We start from the raw sequence: 22,705 nt of genomic DNA on the forward strand, positions 1-22,705 counted from the left end.
AGCGGGAGGACAGAACGTCGTAGACCCGGTAACTAGGTACACAGCTAGTACAACCAGTGTGGACAAGGGGGACTCAAAGGGAACACCAGTACCATCCACATGAACAACCACGCTCTCCCCCGAGGGAAGGGCAGTGAAGGAACAGCCTCTGAAGCGCGGCCGGAACAGAAGCCACATCGGAGTGATCTGTACCGAGTGGGAGCCAAACCGACCGGCGAGAAAAGGCAGTCGAGACAGAGGCCGGCATAGGAGTGGGCAACAGAGAAGCCATAGAACAGCTCAAAAGCAGCACACCGCTACACTGAGACACCCGGTCCACCGCCTTGAATACCCTGAAGAACTCAAGGCGGAGGTCCTCCGGACCTGGGTAGGCGAGCACCCAAGAGAAGTTGGGTGACCTTCCCAAGAAGAGCAGCCCGAACCTGGTAGCAGATCAGACTGAAGCACCGAGGGCGCCAACCGGAAAGAATCATACCACACTGCACCCGAAGAGGAGGAAAAGGTACTAGGCGAGGGGACCGTAGTCCTGCCAGAGCCAACATAAAATGCGAAGGGCGCTGCAGACAGCACACTCGACCATGTGACCACTAGCGCAGGGAAACAATGCCGCGGAAGGACGAATGGGTACGTATCTAGGAACCACGAACACTCCCCGGGCGGAAGGGCCAACGAAATGAGTGAGTACCACCCAGCTCGGTGCAGTAGCGAGCAGCAGAGCCCGTCTACTTAAATATAAGGTATTCATCTGTTGCTTATTGGACAACACCTTAGGCTCACACAGGTGGACAGAATGATCTCCTTAGAGAATAGTGCAAGGCTTGCTGCAAACACCGTCTCCCAAGAGAAAAAGTATGTCGCAGGGGGAAAGGAGGCATACGTACGAGTAGCCCCGTAAGCAGTGAGAAGGCTAACCCACCTACGGGACGAGAAGGCATACACGGCCCAAACAACGCACAAGAACGTCCGCTCACTGCAAAAATATCACTCAGCGAAGAAGGCCAGCCACAGAGTCCCACAGTATCTACGGAAGTGCAACTGAAAAGGAGTTATGCACAAGACTAGTAAGGTATGCGATAGAACGCAAACTGACCTCCTCGAAAGGGGGGGACATGTACCTGGCAAACTGCAGTCAGCAAGAGTGCAAGGGCCCGCCCCAAAAAGGGGGTGATGCCCAAGGTCGTAACTACGTCAGAGAAGTAGGGTATACCCTACTTCGCCCAGAAGGGCGCCATGCACATGGCCACACAGTATCCAGCAGGAACGCAGGAGGTCCACCTAGTGAAAGGGGGGTCATGCACAGGGCTATCCTAGCATTAAGTGAGTGTGCAACAATTCACCCAACACCGAAATTTTGTGAGAGTGCAACTACTCCACCAATGAAGGGGGAACATGAGCAAGTCCAGCACAGCACATACAAGGACAGCCTTGAATCCCGTGAGCGTGCAAAATTCCGCCCATGGAATGAGGGGTGGTCACGCACAAGGCCAGCACCGCATCCAATGGGAACACAAGCGTTCCACCCATGATAGAAGGCCATGCTCAAGGCCAGCAATGTATCCGGTGAGAGTGTAGTATGCCGCCCAGAACACGAAGGGTGGGGGGGGGGCCATGCACATGGCCAGCATCGCATTCAGGGAGAGTGCGAGCAGCCGGTGAAAATGTGCGTATGTCACCTAAAGGAGGCATGCCCATGGCCGGCAGCGAATCCAGTGAGAGTGCGTACACCGCCCACGGAAGAGGGGTCATGCATATGGCCGGCAGCGGATCCAGAGAGAGTGCAAGCACCCCGCCATGCATAGGGTTCATGCACCTGGCCAACAACGTACCGGCGAGAGAACAACCACCGACCGAGGGAGTGTATGTATGCCGCCACCAGGGAAGGAGGCATGCCCAAGGCCGGCAGTGAATCCAGTGAGAGTGCATCATACCGCCTATGGAAGGTGGTCATGCACATGGCTGGCAGTGAATCCAGTGAGAGTGCCGAATGCCGTCCACAGAAGGGAGTCATGCCTATGGCAGGCAGCGAATCCAGAGACAGTGCGGCGTTCCGCCTAAGGAAGGGGGTCGTGCACATGGCCAGCACCGAATCCGATGAGAGTGCAATATTCCGCCTAAGAAGGGGGTCATGCACATGATCGGCAACGAATCCAGTGAGAGTGTAGCGTTCCGCCTATGGAAGGGGTCACGCACATGGCCGGCAACGAATTGCCGTGTTCCACCTATGGAAGGTGGTCGTGCACATGGCCAGCACCGTATCCGGAGAAACTGCAGTAGGCCGCCAATGAAAGGGCGATCATGCACAAGGCCAACCCGCAGTTAAGGAGAGTGCAGTATCCCGCCAGGAGGGGGGTCCTGCACATGGCAGGCACCCTACAGAAAAGGCCGCATGCACTGACCAGCGCCGTAGCGCGGAGAGGGCAAAAAAAACCGCCTAGAAGGGGAAATGACCCTGGTAGCGCCGCAGCCGGGGAGCGCGACACCATGCCACCTATGGAAAGGGGGCATGTATACAGGCAGCACTCTGAGATGAGGCTGCAGTGTCCTGCGCAGCCCACAAGTCATATTAATAAATAATTTAATTTCTTTTTTTTTTTTTTTTTTTTTTAATTTATTTATTATAACCCAGCCTCACTGAGGCAGAAAGCCACACAGGCCCATCGGAAGCCGGCCTGTACCCAAGGGGTTAACAGGGATCCGGCCTGGGGGCGGCACTGCGATCCTCTGGGGGCGGGGGAACCTCCAGGCGGGAAGATTCGCGCCCGGAGAAGTTCCAGCCCCCTCCAACAGAGGCCCGAATTTTGCGGCCTAGCAGGCCGTGAAGCCGGGGTCTAAATTTTTAGCGGCGCCCGGCTGACCGGGGCCGCACAGTATTTAAAGTACCGGCCGGGCCTACGGAGCGGCACATACCGGCCGCGGGTGCCCACCCCGCGGGCCGGAAGAGCTGGGGACCCGGATAGAGTGGGATCGCTGCCGCGAAGTGTCGCCCAGGAGGGGAACAACATTTTGCGGCGCCCGGCCGACCGGAATGTTCCGACGGTCGGCCGGGGGCTGTTGAGGCATAGCGCTCATTTGTAGGCCGCGGTGCCCACCCGCTGTCGGAAGCGATGACCCGGCAGCCATTTCACCCCTGGAGCGGGCCCTTGGCCTAGAACAGCGCTCCATATGGCCGGCAGCCACAACCACCTTGCCCTTGGACCGGTGCCCGTGATGGGTCAGGGGCAGCAAGGCGCGGGCCCTCTGGCCCTGAAGCAGTGGCCGGTAAGAGGGAGGGGGACCCTGAGACCGGGTCTGTGAGGGTGGGAGGCCTGCATAACCCCTACGTCAGGGGCAGCTAGGTGCGAACCTCTGCAGCTCCCCAGGCATTCTTCTTGTCAGGGAGAAGGGTGCCAATGTCCTATGGAGGGGAGGAGAGGGAGCAGAATGTCGCCCTGTGGCAGCCAGGGGCCAGCCTAGGACTAACAGGGACAAAAGGGTCCAGAGGCCCTGTCAGTATGGGGGTCAGGCACGCAGGAGACCGGGGTGGGGGGGGGGGACGTAGGGCTGGAGAAGCCAATCTCTCACCACAGCCGTCTTCACCCTCGGTCCGTTCCAGCAGGGTCGCCCCTTCAGCTACTGGCACCGTAGTGGCAGGACGCTGGAAGAGGGACTTGGCGTGCGGGCGACCCTTGCGCTGGCGGGATGTAGGGGAGCTGGGCTGCCCTGATCCACCTTGCCTTCTGTGGGGGAGGCAGCAGTGCGGATGACCGGCACTGGCGCAGCTCGACCCCGGGAGAAACAGAGAGGTCTAGTGCGTCTCTGTTGTCCCTGATGTTCTGGAACAAAAAGAAAAGAAAAAAGTAAAAATCTAAAATTAAAACAAGGAGAAAACAGCCCTGCAGAGCAGGGAGTGTCTTGCCTCCTTGGACACTAAGCTAAAAACTGACAGTCTCTCTCTCCAGGCTGAGGGTATAGCTGTGGAGGAGGGGCTAACAGTTCTTACTTAGTGTCACGCCTCCTAGGGAGATGAGCTATACCCAAGGTCTTCTGTGTCCCCCAAGGAAACTGGGCGAGAAAGATATTTTGTGTGGTCTTCCAAGCGGCACAATCAGCAGCAGTCCCAAACAGGAGTAGGTCTCTTCTCCTTTTTAAACCAAAATAAACTGCAATTTAGGGTCCGCGCTTGAACTTCATTAGTAAGGAACAGTTCACACACAGCAACACTTCCACGAGACGATTTTATCTCGATTCAAAACAATTCCAGCTCCTCGGTCTCAATATCCACCAGCAATCACAGCTCTTTTATCCTTTAAAAGGAACACGACATAGTGCAATACCCACGGGTTATTGAAACACTCCGTATTTTATTTTACATACAAGATCGACACTTGTTCACATCACATATAAAATCAATTTGCCCGACCCGGCACATCAGCGTTTTCCTTTCCGCTATTGAGATCTGGCAGAGGATCTCAAAACCGAAGAAAAATGCTTCAGTTTTGTTCCCATTTATTGTCAATGGGGACATAACTTAACAGAACGCACCAGAATGCATTGTGTTCGGTTTTGGTTGCGTTCCCATTCCAGACACAAGGACCTGGTGTATAACACAATGTAATGTCTCATTCACACGGCAGAGTGATTATCAGCTCAAACCAGGTGTAGCTCTAAACACAGAACATGTGCAGATCTTCCCCTTATACCTTATGTCTGTGGAGGCTCCAGGTTTTGGCTCACAGTCACTGATGGAAATCACTGACCAAAACACTGACATGTGAATGAGGCTTAAGTCGATGGTCGCCGGTTCAGTTTTCTTTTGTGTCTTGGTCATTTCAGAGATAATACAACCGGAAGCGTTTTTGCTAATCCACGCCGGATCCAGCAAAAATGCTGATGTCAAAGTAACCTAATTCTGAACACATGGACGTGAAGCTTCTTAAAAAAAAAAAAATGGTCTTCCAACAGTCTTGAAGGAGTTCCCAGAGATGCTTAGCACTTGTCCCTTTTGCCTTCAGTCTGCGGTCCAGCTCTCACCCCAAACCATCTCGATTGGGTTCAGGTCTGGTGACTGTGGAGGCCAGGTCATCTGGCACAGCACCCCATCACTCTCCTTCATGGTCAAATATAGGGATCGACCGATTATCGGATTTACCGATATTATCGGCCGATATTCAGGATTTTGAACGCTATCGGCATTTATTTTGCCGATATTCCGATAGCGTATGGGGAACACAGATCGCGCTGATGACAGCGCTCTCCGTGTTCCCCTTAGCAGCACAGGGGAGAAGGAAGCAGTGTCTCCTCCCCCTGTGCTGCTGCCGCTGCAGCCAATGGGAGGACAGGGGACAAGAGAAGGGGAGGAGCTATGGCCACTGAGCCACCAATGAAGCCTAATCTCTCATTTATTCATAAACAGGAGGCGGGAGCTGCAGGATCACATAGCCGGCTCCCGGCCTCTATGAGCAGTAGCTGCGATCTGCGGTAGTTAACTCCTCAGGTGCCGCGGATCGCAGCTATCGCTCATAGAGGTCGGGAGCCGGGTATGTGATTCTGCAGCCAGCTCCCGCCTCCTGTATATGAATAAATTAGAGATTAAGCTTCATTGGTGGCGCAGTGCACCACCCCCTCCCCCCCAGTATTAACCAGTGGTGGCGCATAGGGCCCCCCCACCCCAGTCGCAGTGCGCCCCCCCCACAGGATCCCCTCTCCCCTGCTCCTCCGATCGGAGCCCCAGCAGTGTAATGCTGGGGCTCCGATCGGTTACCATGGCAGCCAGGACGCTATTGAAGCCCTGGCTGCCATGGTAAGCTCCATGCTAAGCTCCATGCTGCTGTGTGCACAAAGCACAGAGCAGCAGGGACAGTGTGAGCTCCTATTCACCCTGATAGATCTCTATCAGGGTGAATAGGACAAGGGTTCTAGTCCCTAAGGGGGCTAAAAGTTAGTTTAAAAAAAAAAAAAAAAGTTACAAAAATAAAAACACCAAAATATTAAATATAAATGAAAAAGAAAGATTTACAAAAAAATACACATTAACAATAAACATTAATTTTCAGCAGATTTGTGGGAATTATTTTTATTTTTTTCAAAAAAGAAAATTCCCAGAATATCAGTATAAATTATCGGCTATCGGCCTGAAAGTTCACAAATTATCGGTATCGGCCCTAAAAAATCAATATCGGTCGATCCCTAGTCAAATAGCCCTTACACAGCCTGGAGGTGTGTTTGGGGTCATTGTCCTGTTGAAAAATAAAATGATGGTCCAACTAAAACGCAAACCGGATGGAATAGCATGCCGCTGCAAGATGCTGTGGTAGCCATGCTGGTTCAGTATGCCTTCAATTTTAAATAAATCCCCAACAGTGTCACCAGCAAAGCACCCCCACACCATCACACCTCCTCCTCCATGCTTCACTGTGGGAACCAGGCATGTAGAGTCCATCCGTTCACCTTTTCTGCGTCGCACAAAGACACGGTGGTTGGAACCAAAGATCTCAAATTTGGACTCATCAGACCAAAGCACAGATTTCCACTGGTCTAATGTCCATTCCTTGTGTTCTTTAGCCCAAACAAGTCTCTTCTGCTTGTTGCCTGTCCTTAGCAGTGGTTTCCTAGCAGATATTCTACCACGAAGGCCTGATTCACGGAGTCTCCTCTTAACAGTTGTTCTAGAGATGTGTCTGCTGCTAGAACTCTGTGTGGCATTGACCTGGTCTCTAATCTGAGATGCTGTTAACCTGCGATTTTTGAGGCTGGTGACTCGGATGAACTTATCCTCCGCAGCAGAGGTGACTCTTGGTCTTCCTTTCCTGGCATGTGAGCCAGTTTCTTTGTAGCGCTTGATGGTTTTTGTGACTGCACTTGGGGACACTTTCAAAGTTTTCCCAATTTTTCAGACTGACTGACCTTAATTTCTTAAAGTAATGATGGCCACTCGTTTTTCTTTACTTAGCTGCTTTTTTCTTGCCATAATACAAATTCTAACAGTCTATTCAGTAGGACTATCAGCTGTATATCCACCTGACTTCTCCACAACGCAACTGATGGTCCCAACCCCATTTGAAAGGCAAGAAATCCCACTTATTAAACCTGACAGGGCACACCTGTGAAGTGAAAACCATTTCAGGTGACTACCTCTTGAAGCTCATCAAGAGAATGCCAAGAGTGTGCAAAGCAGTAATCAAAGCAAAAGCTGGCTACTATGAAGAACCTAGAATATGACATTTTCAGTTGTTTCACACTTTTTTGTTATGTATATAATTCCACATGTGTTAATTCATAGTTTTGATGCCTTCAGTGTGAATCTACAATTTTCATAGTCATGAAAATAAAGAAAACTTTTTGAATAAGGTGTGTCCAAACTTTTGGTCTGTACTGTATATAATAATAATAATAATAATAATAATAATAATAATAATATTCAGAAGAAACATCTTACCTCTCTCTATGGAGCATGATGGATGTAGGAGAGACTGTGATATCTACTGTGTGCATCAACTGTTTGGACTTAAACTTCCACAATTTTATGAGTTTGTCACTTCCCGCTGTGATTGTCATCTGGTTTAAACCATCAACTACTACTCCCCTAATGGCGCCATCATGAGCTGTAAAACAGACATGTAATACATTTCTTATAACCTGAGATATAGATGTAATTGTGCTAATTAGGTACAGTATATTCTGTTATAGAACCACATTTGCAGACGAGCGTTTGTGAGTCTGCAGTGTAGCTCCCGGCCTGACCTCCCAGCACTGACAGGGTAACATAGCATTGTATTGATTTATGATGTTATGTAACCCTTACAGTTCTGGAATGTATTCGATGACACTGACCTGATGCTGCCAATACATTCCAGAACTGTAAGGGTTACATAGCATGATAAAATCAATATAATGCTATGTGACCCCGGCAGTGCTGGGAGGACAGGCCAGGAGCTGCCATGCGGACTCGCAGCGTCATAAACGCTCATCTTCAAGGGGCCTAAGGCCTCTTTCAAACTTCTTTGAATGTGCGATCAGTGATTTTCACCACTGAACAGGAGCCAAAACCAGGTGCAGGTCAAAAACACAGCACAGGCGCAAATCTTTCCTTTCTACTTCATCTCTGTGCAGGTTCCACTCCTGGTTTTGGCTCACAGCTACTCATCAAACACTGACCAACATGTGTGTGTTGCCCGTGTGTCTTTTTGCCCTCCGTGTGTCACCTGTATTTCACAGACACTCCTCAGCTGAAAATTAATTTCAAGAACAGCGCCTAGCAACAATCCATGAAACACAGATACCACCTGAGTTGTGTCCATGTTTTTACATGAACCCATAGACTATAATAGGCATGATGGATCTGTAAAATGTGCAAAGCTAGTAGAGATATAACCTAAAAAACTTGCAGATGTACCCATTTACTTTGGGGGGGGGGGGCTGAATGTAAATGCACGCCACACTTTCCAATAAAAAACCATGCATCATTTTCTTTACTTCACACACACACTTGCTACTTTGTGTCGGTCTATTATATAAAATCCCAGTAAAATAACCCTGGACCCCTGGAACGGAGGTAAATCACAGATGTGTGAACGCACAAATTAAAATCAATGAGTACGTGTGTGATCCGTTGAGAACATGGATAGCACAAGTCGTGAGTCACTGAAGTCTGAGTAAGGCTACATGCACACGACCATATGCGTTTTGCGGTCCGCAAAAAAAAAGCGGATGCCATTTGTTTTTTTTTTTTTGCGGATCTATTGTAACTGCCTAAAATGGACAGGAATAGGACATGTTCTATTTGTTTTGAGGGGCTACAGAGCAGACATACTGATGCACACAGCACACGTGTGCTATCCACGTTTTTTGTGGACCCATTGAAATGAATGGGTCCGCATCCTAGCCGCAAAAAAAATATAAATAAAAATGAACAGACACGGATACAAACAACGTTTGTGTGCATGTAGCCTACGGCACACACAAATTCTGATCTGCATTCTATAATTTTAGCCTTCACTGATACACATGCAGCAAACAAGGCCCAGTAATAGAATCTGCCCATCAGTGGAAGAGCAACAAGGGGAATTTTTCCTTAATCTTATTTTTTAAACCCTATAATAGACACCCAAATTTTCTCGGATCCTGAGAAGTACGTATTTGATTCTTCTCCCTGCAGGGTTTGCTGACGGTGCTATGCTTTCTCTCTGAACTTGTACACAGCCTTGTGTGCTTCCCTCCGCACTCTGATCTGTCGCATACCACCTCTAACCTGCTGCTATCGCCAACTTTGAGAAAAAGGAGGGGGAGAATATATAGAGTAGAAAAGGAGAGCTGTCAAAAACAGAAGAACAGCTCTGATGTCCGATTCAGAAGCCCCAGCATCTAAGTGAAGGATATACACACTGCAGAAGGAAAAATAATAGGACATGATGGTCAATATGTAGTTGTTATTGATACCATTTTGGAGTGTGTGTGACTTTTTGATCACATTTTATTAGATTTTTTGGGTAAGAGAAGCGATGAAAAAATTGCAAATTGGCCATTTTGACCCTTTTTTCCTCACTTGATCACAGCATCTAAAAGGCTTTAAAGGGTTTCTACCACCAGAAATACTGTTATGTAGCTGACTGACATTAGCGATGCGCTAATATCAGCACTACATAACAGTATGTTTCTAACAGTAGTTCCTGCAGCCGTTTTTGTTAAAAAAGGAGATTTTTGTATAACTTACCAGTTAAATCTCTTTCTCGCTCTTCCTTGGGGGACACAGACCTTGGGTATAGCTCAGCTCCCTAGGAGGCGTGACACTAAGTAAAACTGTTAAGCCCCTCCTCCATCAGCTATACCCTCAGCCTGGAGATAGAGGCTACCAGTTGCGTGTCCAAGTAGTGAAAGGATAACAACCAATAAAGGAAACAACCAGCCAGCAACCCAACGGGGCGCCAGACCATAACCCTGTAACCAAACACAGAAGGGTGGGTGCTGTGTCCCCCAAGGAAGAGCGAGAAAGAGATTTAACTGGTAAGTTATACAAAAATCTCCTTTTCTCGCCCATTTTCCTTGGGGGACACAGACCTTGGGACGTTCAAGAGCAGTCCAAGAAGGGAGGGACCACAAACCCAAGGCGGAACACCACCAGAGCATCAGGAAACCGCTGCCTGCAAAACCAGGCGGCCCAAAGCAGCATCCGCTGATGCATGCGTATGCACCCTATAGAACTTTGTGAAAGTGTGCAGAGAGGACCAAGTGGCTGCTTTGCACAACTGTTCAGCCGAGGCCCGATGCCTCTGCGCCCAGGAAGCTCCGACTGCTCTGGTGGAATGAGCAGTGACGCCGAAAGGCGGAGGTCTGCCCTTGGCTCGATAAGCCTCAGACACCGCCAGTTTAATGAAACGGGCAATAGCCACCTTGGAGACCGCCAACCCTTTGCGCGAACCCTCCGGAACCACAAACAGGGAGTCCGTGCGCCGAAAGGACCCGGTGACCTCCAAGTAAATCCTCAACGCCCTGACCACATCCAGACGGTGCAGTTCCCGTTCTCTGGGGTGGGAAGGAGAGGGACAGAGCGACGGAAGGACGATGTCCTCATTGATGTGAAAGGCGGAGACCACCTTTGGCAGGAAAGTCGGGAAAGGTCGAAGCACAACCTTATCCTGGTGGAAGATCAGGAAAGGTTCGGAGCAAGAAAGAGCCGCTAACTCCGACACCCGTCGGAGAGACGTGACGGCCACAAGAAAGATGACCTTGCAGGACAGAAGGCGAAGGGAGACCTCCCGTAAAGGCTCGAAGGGGGCTGATTGGAGCGCCGAGAGCACCACATTCAGGTCCCAGGAAGGAACTGGAGGGCGGTACGGCGGAACAGAGTGAGCCACCCCTTGTAAAAAGGTCTTAATTGGCCCTAGAGGGGCCAGGGGACCCTGGGGAAGAATAGACAGCGCCGAAATCTGACCCTTCAGAGAACTGAGGCACAGCCCCAGGTCCAGACCCGACTGGAGGAAGGACAGGATTGTGGGAAGAGAAAACGGAGAGGTAGGATGCTCCGGGACTCACAGAACCCCAGATAGGACCTCCAAACCCGATAGTAGATCCTAGAGGATACGGGCTTACGAGCCCGGATCATGGTGCGGACTACGTCCGCGGAGAAACCCCGTCGCGTTAAGACGGCGGTCTCAATAGCCACGCCGTCAAACGTAGCGAGCCTAAATGCTCGTGGAAGATCGGTCCCTGAGAGAGAAGGTCTTCCCTGGAGGGCAGTGGCCACGGTGCGTCTGCCAACAGCATCATTAGGTCGGCGTACCAAGACCGGCGGGGCCAATCCGGGGCGATTAGAATCGCGGGGACGCCCTCTGCCGCGATCCTCCGAAGAACCCGTGGCAGGAGGGGAAAAGGAGGAAAGACGTACAGAAGGGAGAATTCGCGCCACGGAAGGACGAGCGCGTCGGCGCCGTATGCCTTCGGGTCCCGTGCCCTGGCCAGGTATAGGGGGACCTTGTGGTTGAATTTGGAGGCCATGAGGTCCACGTCGGGGCGACCCCAGCGAAGACAAAGGGCTTCGAACACCTCTGGGTGCAGGGACCATTCTCCCGGGTCGATGGTGGACCGGCTGAGGAAATCCGCCGCCCAGTTGTCCACCCCCGGGATGTAAATCGCAGATAAGGCCGGCACGTGCGTCTCCGCCCAGAGGAGAATGAGGGTCACCTCTTGCATCGCTGCGAGTGCCTCCCTGATGGTTTATGTATGCCACAGCCGTGGCATTGTCCGATTGGATCCGAACAGGGTGGCCCCTCAGCAGATGGGTCCAGTGTCTGAGGGACAGAAGAATCGCCCTCAGTTCCAGAATATTGATTGGAAGTCTGGACTCCGATAGAGACCAAACGCCCTGGACGGACCGGGGAGGGAAAACCCCCCCCCCCACCCCCGTAAGCTGGCATCTGTGGTAATCACCAGCCAGTTCAGTGGACGGAAGGACTTCCCCCTTAGAGGGATATGCAACCACCAGCCGAGGGAAGCCCGAGCCAGGGGAGGCAGAAGAAAGGTCCTGTCCAGACTCCTCGGTGATTTGTCCCAGGCCGACAGAATTGCCCTCTGAAAGGTGCAGGATCGGAATTGTGCGAACAGCACCGCTTCGAAACAGGCAACCATCTTTCCCAACAACCGCATGCTGGATCTGAGGGAAGGGCGGTGATGACGGAGGAGACTGCGAACCGACCCGCGAAGGGCCAGACGCTTGTCCGACGGAAGGCGGACCTCCGCCAACTCTGTATCCAGGAGCATCCCCAGGAAGATCAGCCGTCTGGAGGGGGTAAGGGAAGATTTGGGGTGGTTGATAATCCAACCGAACCGCGTCAGGGTCTCCAGAGTGAGTTCCACACTGCGGGATGTCTGAGAGAAGGAGGGTGCCTTGACCAGGATGTCGTCCAAGTATGGGAGAAGAAAAACACTTCTTGAACGTAGAAGGGCCAAGACAGGGGCCAGGACCTTGGTGAACACTCGAGGAGCAGTCGCCAGACCAAAGGGAAGGGCGACGAATTGGAAGTGATCGTCCCCCACCGCGAAGCGCAGGAAGCGGTGATGACATGGAGCAACCGGAACGTGGAGGTATGCATCCTGAATGTCAATTGAGGCCATGAAATCCCCTCTTTCCAGGGAGGCCACTGCGGACCTGAGAGACTCCATCCGGAATCTCTGCAGTCGGAGAAAACGGTTCAGGCGTTTTAGGTCCAAGATCGGACGCACTGAGCCTTCCTTCTTGGGAACCACAAAGAGGTTCGAGTAGAACCCCCTGAACCTTTCCGTCGGAGGCACGGGGGCGACGACACCCTTGTCCATTAGAGAGTGAATGGCCGCGAAGAAGGCGGCCACTCGTACGGGATCTCGCGGAGGACGGGATCGGAAGAAACGGTCTGGCGGAATGGACGCAAATTCGATTTTGTATCCGCAAGATACAATCTCGAGCGCCCATGCGTCTGAGATGTGGGCCCGCCATACGTTCCTGAATAGGAGAAGGTGGGGGCGCACCTTCAGGCAGAGGGCTGCTGGCCTGTGGGAGCCCGTGCAGGCTGGGACTTGCGCCAGGTAGGTTGCGTCCGAAAAAACGGCTTCTTGCGTCTATCCTGGGCTGGGCCAGAGGAAGAAGAACTGGCCGCGGGTCTAGACCCGGTGGGCTTGCGAAAGGACCGAAAATGGGACGAACCAGCGCGACCACGGGGGGCGCCCATTGGCCTGGACTGGGGGAGGTGAGTACTCTTCCCACCCGTGGCCTCTGATATAAGTTCGTCCAGACGGGTTCCGAACAGGCGGGAACCCGTGAATGGTAGGCCGGCCAAAGAGCGTTTGGAAGCGGCGTCCGCCACCCAAACCTTCAGCCAGAGTTCCCTCCTGACAGAAACTGCCAGGGCAGAGGAACGGGCAATGAGGGCACCCGCATCAAGGGAGGCCTCACAGACGAATTTTCCGGCCTGAACAATTAGTTGGGCTAAGGAACGGAGGTCCTGAACAGGGACGTCCGACCCTAACTCCCGTTCCAGTTGCAAACCCCATTCAGAGACCGCTTTGCCAACCCAGGCGGAGGCAAAGACCGGTCTAAGGGCCGAACCAGAGGCAGTAAATATGGCCTTGGAGAGGGATTCCGTACGACGGTCCTCAACAGACTGGAGGGAAGATCCGTCCTGTACAGGAATAGTAGTGCTTTTGGACAGGCGAGCCACGGGAGGATCAACCTTAGGCGGGGATGTCCACGTGGTCACAGAATCCGCTGGAAAGGGATAACAAATGTCCAGCTTTTTGGGTGTAATAAAGCGGACGTTAGGCCGAGTCCAAGCCCTGGATACCACAGAAGAAAAATCAGCGTGTATGGGAAAAACCTTGGAGGCCTGTTTGGGGCGGAGAAAGGACACGCCGGCCTGTTCAGAGCTGGGGGGGTCATCGTGTAGCTGAAAGGTATCACGGATGCTAGTGACAAGATGCCCCACCGCGGACGCCAATTTGGACGGAAGCTCTGAGTCCATGTCCACGTCCGAATCCGCCAGTCCTCCCTCAGAAAGCGTATCCCTTTGAGAGGATAGACTTGACTGAGCTCGCACGCATGGCGGAGAGAGCGAAGCATCTGGAGAAGATGTGCGCTCAACCCTTGAACGTTTCTGAGTATGCCGGGCCCTGGAAGATTCGCTGGGAGGCAGGGAACCAGTGGGGGCGGCAGAAACGGTAGTCCCAGCGGGTGCGACAGGGATTGTGGCAGCCTGCGGGAGAGGCGGTCTATCCACGAGACGGCCCACTACGTGTGTAAGGCTTTCCACCGCCTGAGACAGAGACCTAGCCCAGTCAGGGGGTTCAGAGGCACCGGGGGGCGCAGCGGGAAGCGGGCCCTGCACCGGGGCCTGACATGCAAGGCAATGCGGCTCAGATTGCCCCCGCGGAAAAAGTTCCTTACAGGCGGTACAGGCATGGTACCAGGGTTTGGGGGCACCTGTGGGATCTGACATGCTGAAGTGTGGTTGTACTCTAATATAGAGACCACAAAGGGTTATAGCAGCTATGACCAGGAGGGTTAGGAGAGGGTTAACTGTCCTACCAGTGCCTCAGAAGAACGTCAGGAGATGGCCCAGATCAGCAGCAGCAGAGAAGCAGTGAACAGCAGTGAGCAGCAGAGAGCGCCCACAGAAGCCGAGCGATGTACACAGGAGGTTAGAGTCCCCCACCGTGTCCCAGCTTCCTGTCAGGAGTGAGGAAGCGCGGGAAACCTCAGCAGAAAGCGCGGGGAACAAGCTCCGCCCCCTCCAGCGCTTGAAATGTCTCCTGTGAAGGAGAACGTAGCTCCGCCCCCAAAATGACGCGCGTAAGCCCCGCCCCCTGCCGGGACCGCTAAGCCCCGCCCCCCGTTCTCGGCGGGAAGGGGGAGAGAGAGAAGAGAAAAATGGAGTCAGCCCCGAATGAGGGGGAGGGGGGGGGAGAAAGATAGCAGCGTGGGGGGGAACGGCGTGGGGGTGCTGAGGATGCTGCTGTGCTGCATTGTCCTGCAGATGAGCGCTCAGAATGAGCGACCACGGGTGCCCCCCTTACCCAGAGGGGTAGATGCTGCAGATAGGGACGGGGTATGGGCTGGAATAGTGCGACGTCTTCACCCTCAGTCCTTTCCAGCAGGGTCGCCCCTTCAGCCACTGGCACCGCAGTGGCAGGAAGCTGGAAGAGGGGCTTGGCGTGCGGGCGACCCCCTAGCTGGCGGGATGTAGGGGAGCCATTGCTGCCCAGATCCTCCTATTGCTTCTGTGGGGGAGGCAGCAGTGCAGATAAGTTGGCACTGGCGCAGCTCAACCCCGGGAGAGCAGAGAGGTCTAATGCGTCTCTGGTATCCCTAGGAAAAAATAAAATAACAAAATTAGAAGAAAAAGTAAAAATAACAAGGAGAAAACAGCCCTGCAGTAGCAGGGAGTGTCTTGCCTCCTTGGACACTAAGCTAAAACTGGTAGCCTCTATCTCCAGGCTGAGGGTATAGCTGATGGAGGAGGGGCTTAACAGTTTTACTTAGTGTCACGCCTCCTAGGGAGCTGAGCTATACCCAAGGTCTGTGTCCCCCAAGGAAAATGGGCGAGAAACGTACTTTTATAGATATGCTAATGAGCCTCTAGGTGCTATGTGGGCGTCATTAGCACCTAGAGGGCTCCGTTCACTAACCATTTCAGCCGCCCATCACGTCCCTCCAGCCCGCCCCGCTCCTGTTGATTGACGTGAAACGTCTCAGTATCGAGTACCAATAGAATACAGACGCGCACGGCGCATGCGCGGGAATTGGTACTCGATACTGAGAAGTTTCACGTCAATCAACAGGAGCGGGGCGGGCTGGAGGGACACAATGGGCGGCTGAAATGGTTAGTGGACGGAGCGCTCTAGGTGCTAATGACGCCCACATAGCACCTAGAGGCTCATTAGCATATCTATAAAAGTACGTTTTTAACAAAAACGGCTGCAGGAACTACTGTTAGAAACATACTGTTATGTAGTGCTGATATTAGCGCATCGCTAATGTCAGTCAGCTACATAACAGTATTTCTGGTGGTAGAAACCCTTTAATGACCACGAGTGGCATTATTGCTAGTTGAGGTCATTAGCCGCGCGTCTCTGCTGTTTGAAACAGCGAAGACCCACCGGCGACAACAACCGCTGCACTACGGCGCTGGTAGCAAACAGGTTAAATCTAATCTGAAAGATGCTAGCAGTGCGAATCTAGGATTTAAAGCCACACACACCTGGCGATCATCTCTTTTTGATGGCTACAGGTAAACTCTTGTACAGCACAGAGCAGAAATCCTGCATTCGGTGAATACATGGTCTATATGGTGCTGTTCAATTAATAAACTTCAAACATAAGGGAGCACTTGCCTCTTTCTTTCCCGTAACATCCTCTGTGAATACCAGACTGGATGTTATATACGTCCACATTTCCAGCTGACAGTCCAATCACTACAAAGTTACCACAGCTTGTGATTTCTACAGCCTGCAAAATAAAAACAATTAGAAAAACAAAGTCAAACAATGACTAGCTGAAGCTTCAATTCACAAGTGAAGAAAAGCAATTGGTGGTGGGAAATGGAAGTGACGCATTTCACTCCAGCAGAAGGGGGATCAAAGCAGGCAAAGGAATATAAGAGTGTGTGATGTGGAAAGTCTCAAAGCATTTTCTTAAAGGGGTTCATTTATGTGGCCCAATCAACGGTCCAAAAAAACTTCTCTTCCCATCACATCTATTTCACTTGCTCCACTCAAAACAGGATCTTAGATAGAGCAGTATACAAGAAATTAGCTTTACACATTCCAGAATTTGATCACTTCTCAGGTCTAACAGTTTTACCAAACTAACACTGCATATTTCATTAAGGGGGTGTCTCACCGCAGACATTGGTGGCATATCGCCAGTATATGTCCAAGGTCAGATAGGTGCTGGTCCCAGAGGTGTGACTCTCACCTCTCTCTCTCTCTCTCTCTCTCTCTCACCCTAATTCACTTCTATGGGGCTCACTTGACTATTTTCAGAGGTCCCATAGAAATGAATGGAGAGTGCACCTCACAAGCACTGCCACCAACTCTATTCACCTCTATGGAACTGCTGTAAATAGCTGAGCCTGCGGTCCACTATTTTCTGAACTACCATAGAAGTTAATGGAGGCTGGTTGCACATTCGCGGCTATTCTCTGTTCACTTCAGGGGTCCAGTTCTAAGGCGCACACCTATCCGACATTGGTGGCATACCCTAGCTGTTTTCCACCTATATCTGAGATTAGCCAATTCCCTTACATCTTTCTAAAGAGATCAGTGTGACAGGCTAATAAGTGGATCCTTAAATAATTGTCATATTGAAAATCTTATTAGAGCAATCTGCATTACTTACTGTGGCGTGTATATCTTTGGTTTTATTTTTCAATAGATTTGGGGGCTTTAGTTTGTGGGTCCCCATAGTAGATCTAATAAAGTTCCACGTAGTGCAGAATAACTTCTGTTGGTGACATGCAATAATCCCATCCCAGTCGCTCTGCCGTGCAGTTTCTATAAAGAACACAAGAAGCATAAGCACATCCATGAAAATCCACGTACAGGACACAAGTTATGTACGCAAATAGAGCCCCATTCTAATAATGAGGAACTTGCACACCTTTACCATTATAGCACGTTTGATTTTTTATACTCAACATCAGGACATGATTTTGAGGATGTTTATCCTCTGCAGTCCCCTATATCCTGAGAATTGTGGTTTAGTAATGGAGCCATGCTGCAGTCCCCTATATCCTGAGAATTGGGGTTTAGTAATGGAGCCATGCTGCAGTCCCCTATATCCTGAGAATTGTGGTTTAGTAATGGAGCCATGCTGCAGTCCCCTATATCCTGAGAATTGGGGTTTAGTAATGGAGCCATGCTGCAGTCCCCTATATCCTGAGAATTGTGGTTTAGTAATGGAGCCATGCTGCAGTCCCCTATATCCTGAGAATTGTGGTTTAGTAATGGAGCCATGCTGCAGTCCCCTATATCCTGAGAATTGGGGTTTAGTAATGGAGCCATGCTGCAGTCCCCTATATCCCGAGAATTGTGGTTTAGTGAATGGAGCCATGCTGCAGTCCCCTATAGCCTGAGAATTGGGGTTTAGTGATGGAGCCATGCTGCAGTCCCCTATAGCCTGAGAATTGTGGTTTAGTGATGGAGCCATGCTGCAGTCCCCTATAGCCTGAGAATTGGGGTTTAGTAATGGAGCCATGCTGCAGTCCCCTATAGCCTGAGAATTGTGGTTTAGTGATGGAGCCATGCTGCAGTCCCCTATAGCCTGAGAATTGGGGTTTAGTGATGGAGCCATGCTGCAGTCCCCTATAGCCTGAGAATTGTGGTTTAGTGATGGAGCCATGCTGCAGTTCCCAGCGCAGCTGGTGGTAAGGAGCGGGACAACATGCTAAACCATTGCTGCAGCTCCCTCATTCTAAGGATTGGAGGGGGTCCCAAAGGTCGGAGAGTGATACACATATCACCTTTTATATGCTAGTCAGTCTTTACTTCAAAGAGAACTTGTCACCTCTGCTGACATGTCTGTTTTAGTAACTACTTGCATCCCCATGAAACAATTCTGGAGCATCTACTCTTATGACTATGTTTTGCCATTCTTTTATCATTTATACTAGACATTGTGAATGAATTGCTAGCAGCTTGCAGTAAAGGTACAGATGGGTGTTAGTAGTTTGGGGGGGGGGGGCAGTCACTGCACAGTCTGACACCAACAGCACTGATAGACCACCAGCTACTGATCACACCCATTAGTAGATCTACTGCAGACTGCTGGCAATTTGTAAACTTCTAGAAGGAATAATATAGGAATGGCACAAGATACAAGAATAAAAGCCCCAGAATTGTTATTACATGGGGAATGCAAGTCGTTACTAAAATTGACATGTCAGGAGAGGTGATAGGTCCACTTTAAATACATCCAATCCAAATAAGTTTAAACTCATCTATTAAATCTAGCACAGTATTAGGCCTCATGCACACGACTGTTGTTTGGGTCCGCATCCGAGCCACCGTTTTGGCAGCTCGGATGCGGACCCATTCACTTCAATAGGACCGCAAAAGATGCGGACAGCACTCAGTGTGCTGTCCGCATCCGTTGCTCTGTTCCATCGCTCGCTAAAAAAAAATATAACACGTCCTATTCTTGTCCATGCTTTGCGGACAAAAATACACAATATATTGACGGGCGCCCGTTACGTAAATTGCGGAAGGCACACGAGCGGCTTCCGTTTTTGTGGATCCGCGGTTTGCGGACCGCAAAAAACGGCACGGTCGTGTGCATGAGGCCTTAGGCTACTTTCACACCTGCGTTCGGTGCGGATCAGTCTTGTATCTGCACAGATGGATCAGCACTGTTAATGCAAAAGCTTGTATCCGTTCAGAACGGATCCGTTTGCAGTATTCTAAAATTCACCAATTCACATTTAAAGTCAGGGCGGATCCGTTTGGCTCCGTATCGTCAGGCGGATGTCAAAACGCTGCAAGCAGCGTTTTGGTGTCCGCCTCCAGAGCAGACTACAGGTGCAACGCAGCCAAACTGATGCATTCTGAACGGATCCTTATCCATTCAGAATGCATTGGGGCTGAACTGATCCGTTTTGGACCGCTTGTGAGAGCCCTGAAACGGATCTCACAAGCGGACCCAGAAACGCCAGTGTGAAAGTAGCCTTAGTTAGAGACTGGGAACCTAGTTTTATGTTTTTTTTGTTGTTGTTTTCAGATTTTCATAGACTAAATATTGGCCCCGATCACTGCACTAAACTTTTTCACATGGTAGTTGCTAATCATTAGAAGTCAATACTCCTATAAAAGTTAAGAAAGTTAAGAAAAATGCTAAAATTAAAATAACACATACCAGATGCAAATGATACAACAGGAGGCAGTCTTAGGGATTTGCAGCGAAGTCCAACTTTCCTTGCTTTGGCTTTATCTACTGATCCTATCAATATAAGAATGCATTCCAACATCACACGGGTGAGTAGAAATGGGTTTTATCTTACAGATATATGGTTAAAAGGGTTTCTCTCACCACTTTGGCAGTGTCTGAACCCCTGCGATTTCACACCAAGCAGCTGCAGTTTCAATACGTTTTACAGTTTTAGTTTTTTTTTTAAGTATCTTACCATGACCAAGGCTTTTACTGTATCTGTCATGAACTGTGGAAAATGAATGCATGGCTCCATCTTGTCCTGCAGAAAGCAGAAAAAAGAATTCTCATTTGTGTACTTTAACCTCAATGGGAAAATGGATAAAACGTCAATCTAGTTAGCTGCAGAAGAGATATAAAAAAATAAAATAAAAAAAAAGCAACATTAATCGCCTTCCTGTCATTCCAACAACAATCTTTGTTATTTTCTTGGAGCGATGAAGTGTCATCCATCCATCCAATAAACCCAGTCACTGGTACTGCACATGCTAGCATCACCGCCGAGACCTCGGGTTTCAGGCTGCAGCACACAAGCCTGACAGGGATGCTGGAGGACCTCAGTCTGCAGCAACGTCTTTTGTCACAGTTGAGGTTCTCAGCACAGGATCCTGCTTCACAGTCGGAGCTGGAGGAAGCTTTGACCCTGGATGTTAACCCTTTGATTGCCATGGTCCATACCACAACAGGATCAAAGGCGACTCCCCCTACGATCAGGTCACTGGGTATCCTAGTGACCTGATCAGAGCCTGGGGGAACAAATATGTAGTCCGCCTTCAGGACTTACAAAGGGCCCCAGGGCTTTCTGGCAACACCTTAGTTGCCCTAACAGCTGCCCATGTCATAGGGACAGAGTATGATGCATTAGCCATTATTTAGTATAAAATACAGTTTATTGTTCACACATATAAAAGTAAAAAATAAAACTACACATATTAGGCATCCAGGCAACCGTAATTACCTGAAGAATCAAATTTAACAGGTTATTTAGTGTGAGACATGAATGGCATTAAAAGAAAAAAGGGAAAGTTGCTTCTCTTCTATATTTCTGCAGTAAAAGATAAAAAATTAAATAAAATAAAAAATCTAAATTACATTACATGCCAAAAGGCATTGCAAGAAAAAATAAATAAATCATGGCTTACCTGCACTAAGGATATGTTGTCCATCCTGTCCATGGTGGCGAATGAAAGTGGGTGGAGCGCTGTGACCAAGGCGGAACCTAAGCAAACGGCCTTGGCCTCCAGGACCATCAAACATCCATACCTGGTAAGTGGAAAGTTGTGTGAAGTTTACATTACATTCCGCAACCACAGGAAGTTCTCATATTAGTCATTAAAGAGGTAAGACAACTAAAGACCCTCATTGAGTATAGACAAGATGTGGCAAAAATTTTGACAGATTGGATACCTGCATATAAGCAGAACAGGGGAGAAATGATTGCTTTTGTAGTCAAGGTGCCAGCTTCAAATACACTGGTGCCGTCAGTCAAAGTGTAGAGGGTGTGACTGCTGCAGAAAAAGCAGATCCTCTAAAAGAGTAGCGGTAACGCCCCCGTTGCTCCTAGGGGCTCATTTGCATATATTAAAGCTTCATTTTTCTCAGCAATGTGGACACATGAACATGGGACCAACACAGATGTCTTCAGCTGCCAAGTGCACATGTAACAGGTCAGCCAGTGTCATAGGGACACATCTGCTAACAGATGTCCTCTAACGTTATAGGTGGACACACACCGAATTCAACTCCACTGTGGGTTGAAGAAAAGGAATTGTTAATACTAAAAGGTAAGGGTTTAGACTTACCTTGCGAAAATTCTATACCGGAAGTGACGCGGTCGCACAGGAATCAGCTGGAGGAGGGTGTGCGAGGTGCTGCTCAAGCACACATCCACTGGCTAAGGAGAGAATCATTGCAGCGCCGCGATAGAAGTACTTCGTGCACAGCTCGTGCGCACTTAGGGGGTATAGAGATTTTAAAACGCAAAATGTTGCATTAGATCTCCCTACCCCTGAGTGCGCACAAATCATCAGTTGCAGTTCATCCTCATTTCATCCGATGATTTGTGCGCGCGTGCGCACTCAGGGGTAGGGAGATCTGAGGCAACATTTTGAGCTGCAAAATCTCTATACCCCTAAGTGCGCTCGCGCGGTGCACGAAGTACTTCTATCGCGGCACTGCAACGATTCTTTCCTAAGCCAGAGGATGTGCACTTGCGCAGCACCGCGGGCACCCTCCTCCAGCTGATTCCTGTGCGGCCGCATCACTTCCGGTATAGACTTTTCGCAAGGTATAGAGATTTGGCAGAACACCAGACAACCCTTTAAAAGGGCATCTTTCAGCAGATTTGTACCTATGACACTGGCTGACCTGTTACATGTGCACTTGGCAGCTAAAGGCATCTGTGTTGGTTCCGTGCTCATATGTGCCTACATTGCCGAGGAAAATTATGTTTTCATACATGCAAATGGGCCTTTAGGAACAACGGGGGCGTTGCCATTACTCATATAGGGACACAGCTCTCTGCAACTGCTGCTCCCTCTACACTTTGACAGGGCCAGCAGGGAAATCACCGCCACACTGGTGCCGTCAGTCAAAGTGTAGAGGGTGTGACTGCTGCAGAGAAAGCAGATCCTCTAAAAGAGTAGCGGTAACGCCCCCGTTGCTCCTAGGGGCTCATTTGCATATATTAAAGCTTCATTTTTCTCAGCAATGTGGACACATGAACATGGGACCAACACAGATGTCTTCAGCTGCCAAGTGCACATGTAACAGGTCAGCCAGTGT

General features: G+C 50.2%; 1 protein-coding gene across 2 annotated transcripts in view; it reads right to left on the reverse strand.

Annotated features, from left to right (window-relative positions):
- The window catches only part of WDR36 (WD repeat domain 36), a 69,118-nt gene that overhangs the window by 28,274 nt on the left and 18,139 nt on the right, over positions 1-22,705 (reverse strand). For both annotated transcript variants that reach the window (XM_044275945.1, XM_044275944.1), the window contains exons 9-14: positions 21,064-21,184; positions 20,118-20,183; positions 19,850-19,933; positions 17,339-17,493; positions 16,333-16,447; positions 7,415-7,580 (exon numbers count right to left, since the gene is read on the reverse strand). In XM_044275945.1, the coding sequence (XP_044131880.1) occupies positions 7,415-7,580; positions 16,333-16,447; positions 17,339-17,493; positions 19,850-19,933; positions 20,118-20,183; positions 21,064-21,184 (707 nt within the window). The remainder of the gene's footprint in view (positions 1-7,414; positions 7,581-16,332; positions 16,448-17,338; positions 17,494-19,849; positions 19,934-20,117; positions 20,184-21,063; positions 21,185-22,705) is intronic.

This window comes from Bufo gargarizans, chromosome 1 (genome assembly GCF_014858855.1).
Source record: "Bufo gargarizans isolate SCDJY-AF-19 chromosome 1, ASM1485885v1, whole genome shotgun sequence".
In the NCBI taxonomy this organism is placed as follows: domain Eukaryota; kingdom Metazoa; phylum Chordata; class Amphibia; order Anura; family Bufonidae; genus Bufo; species Bufo gargarizans.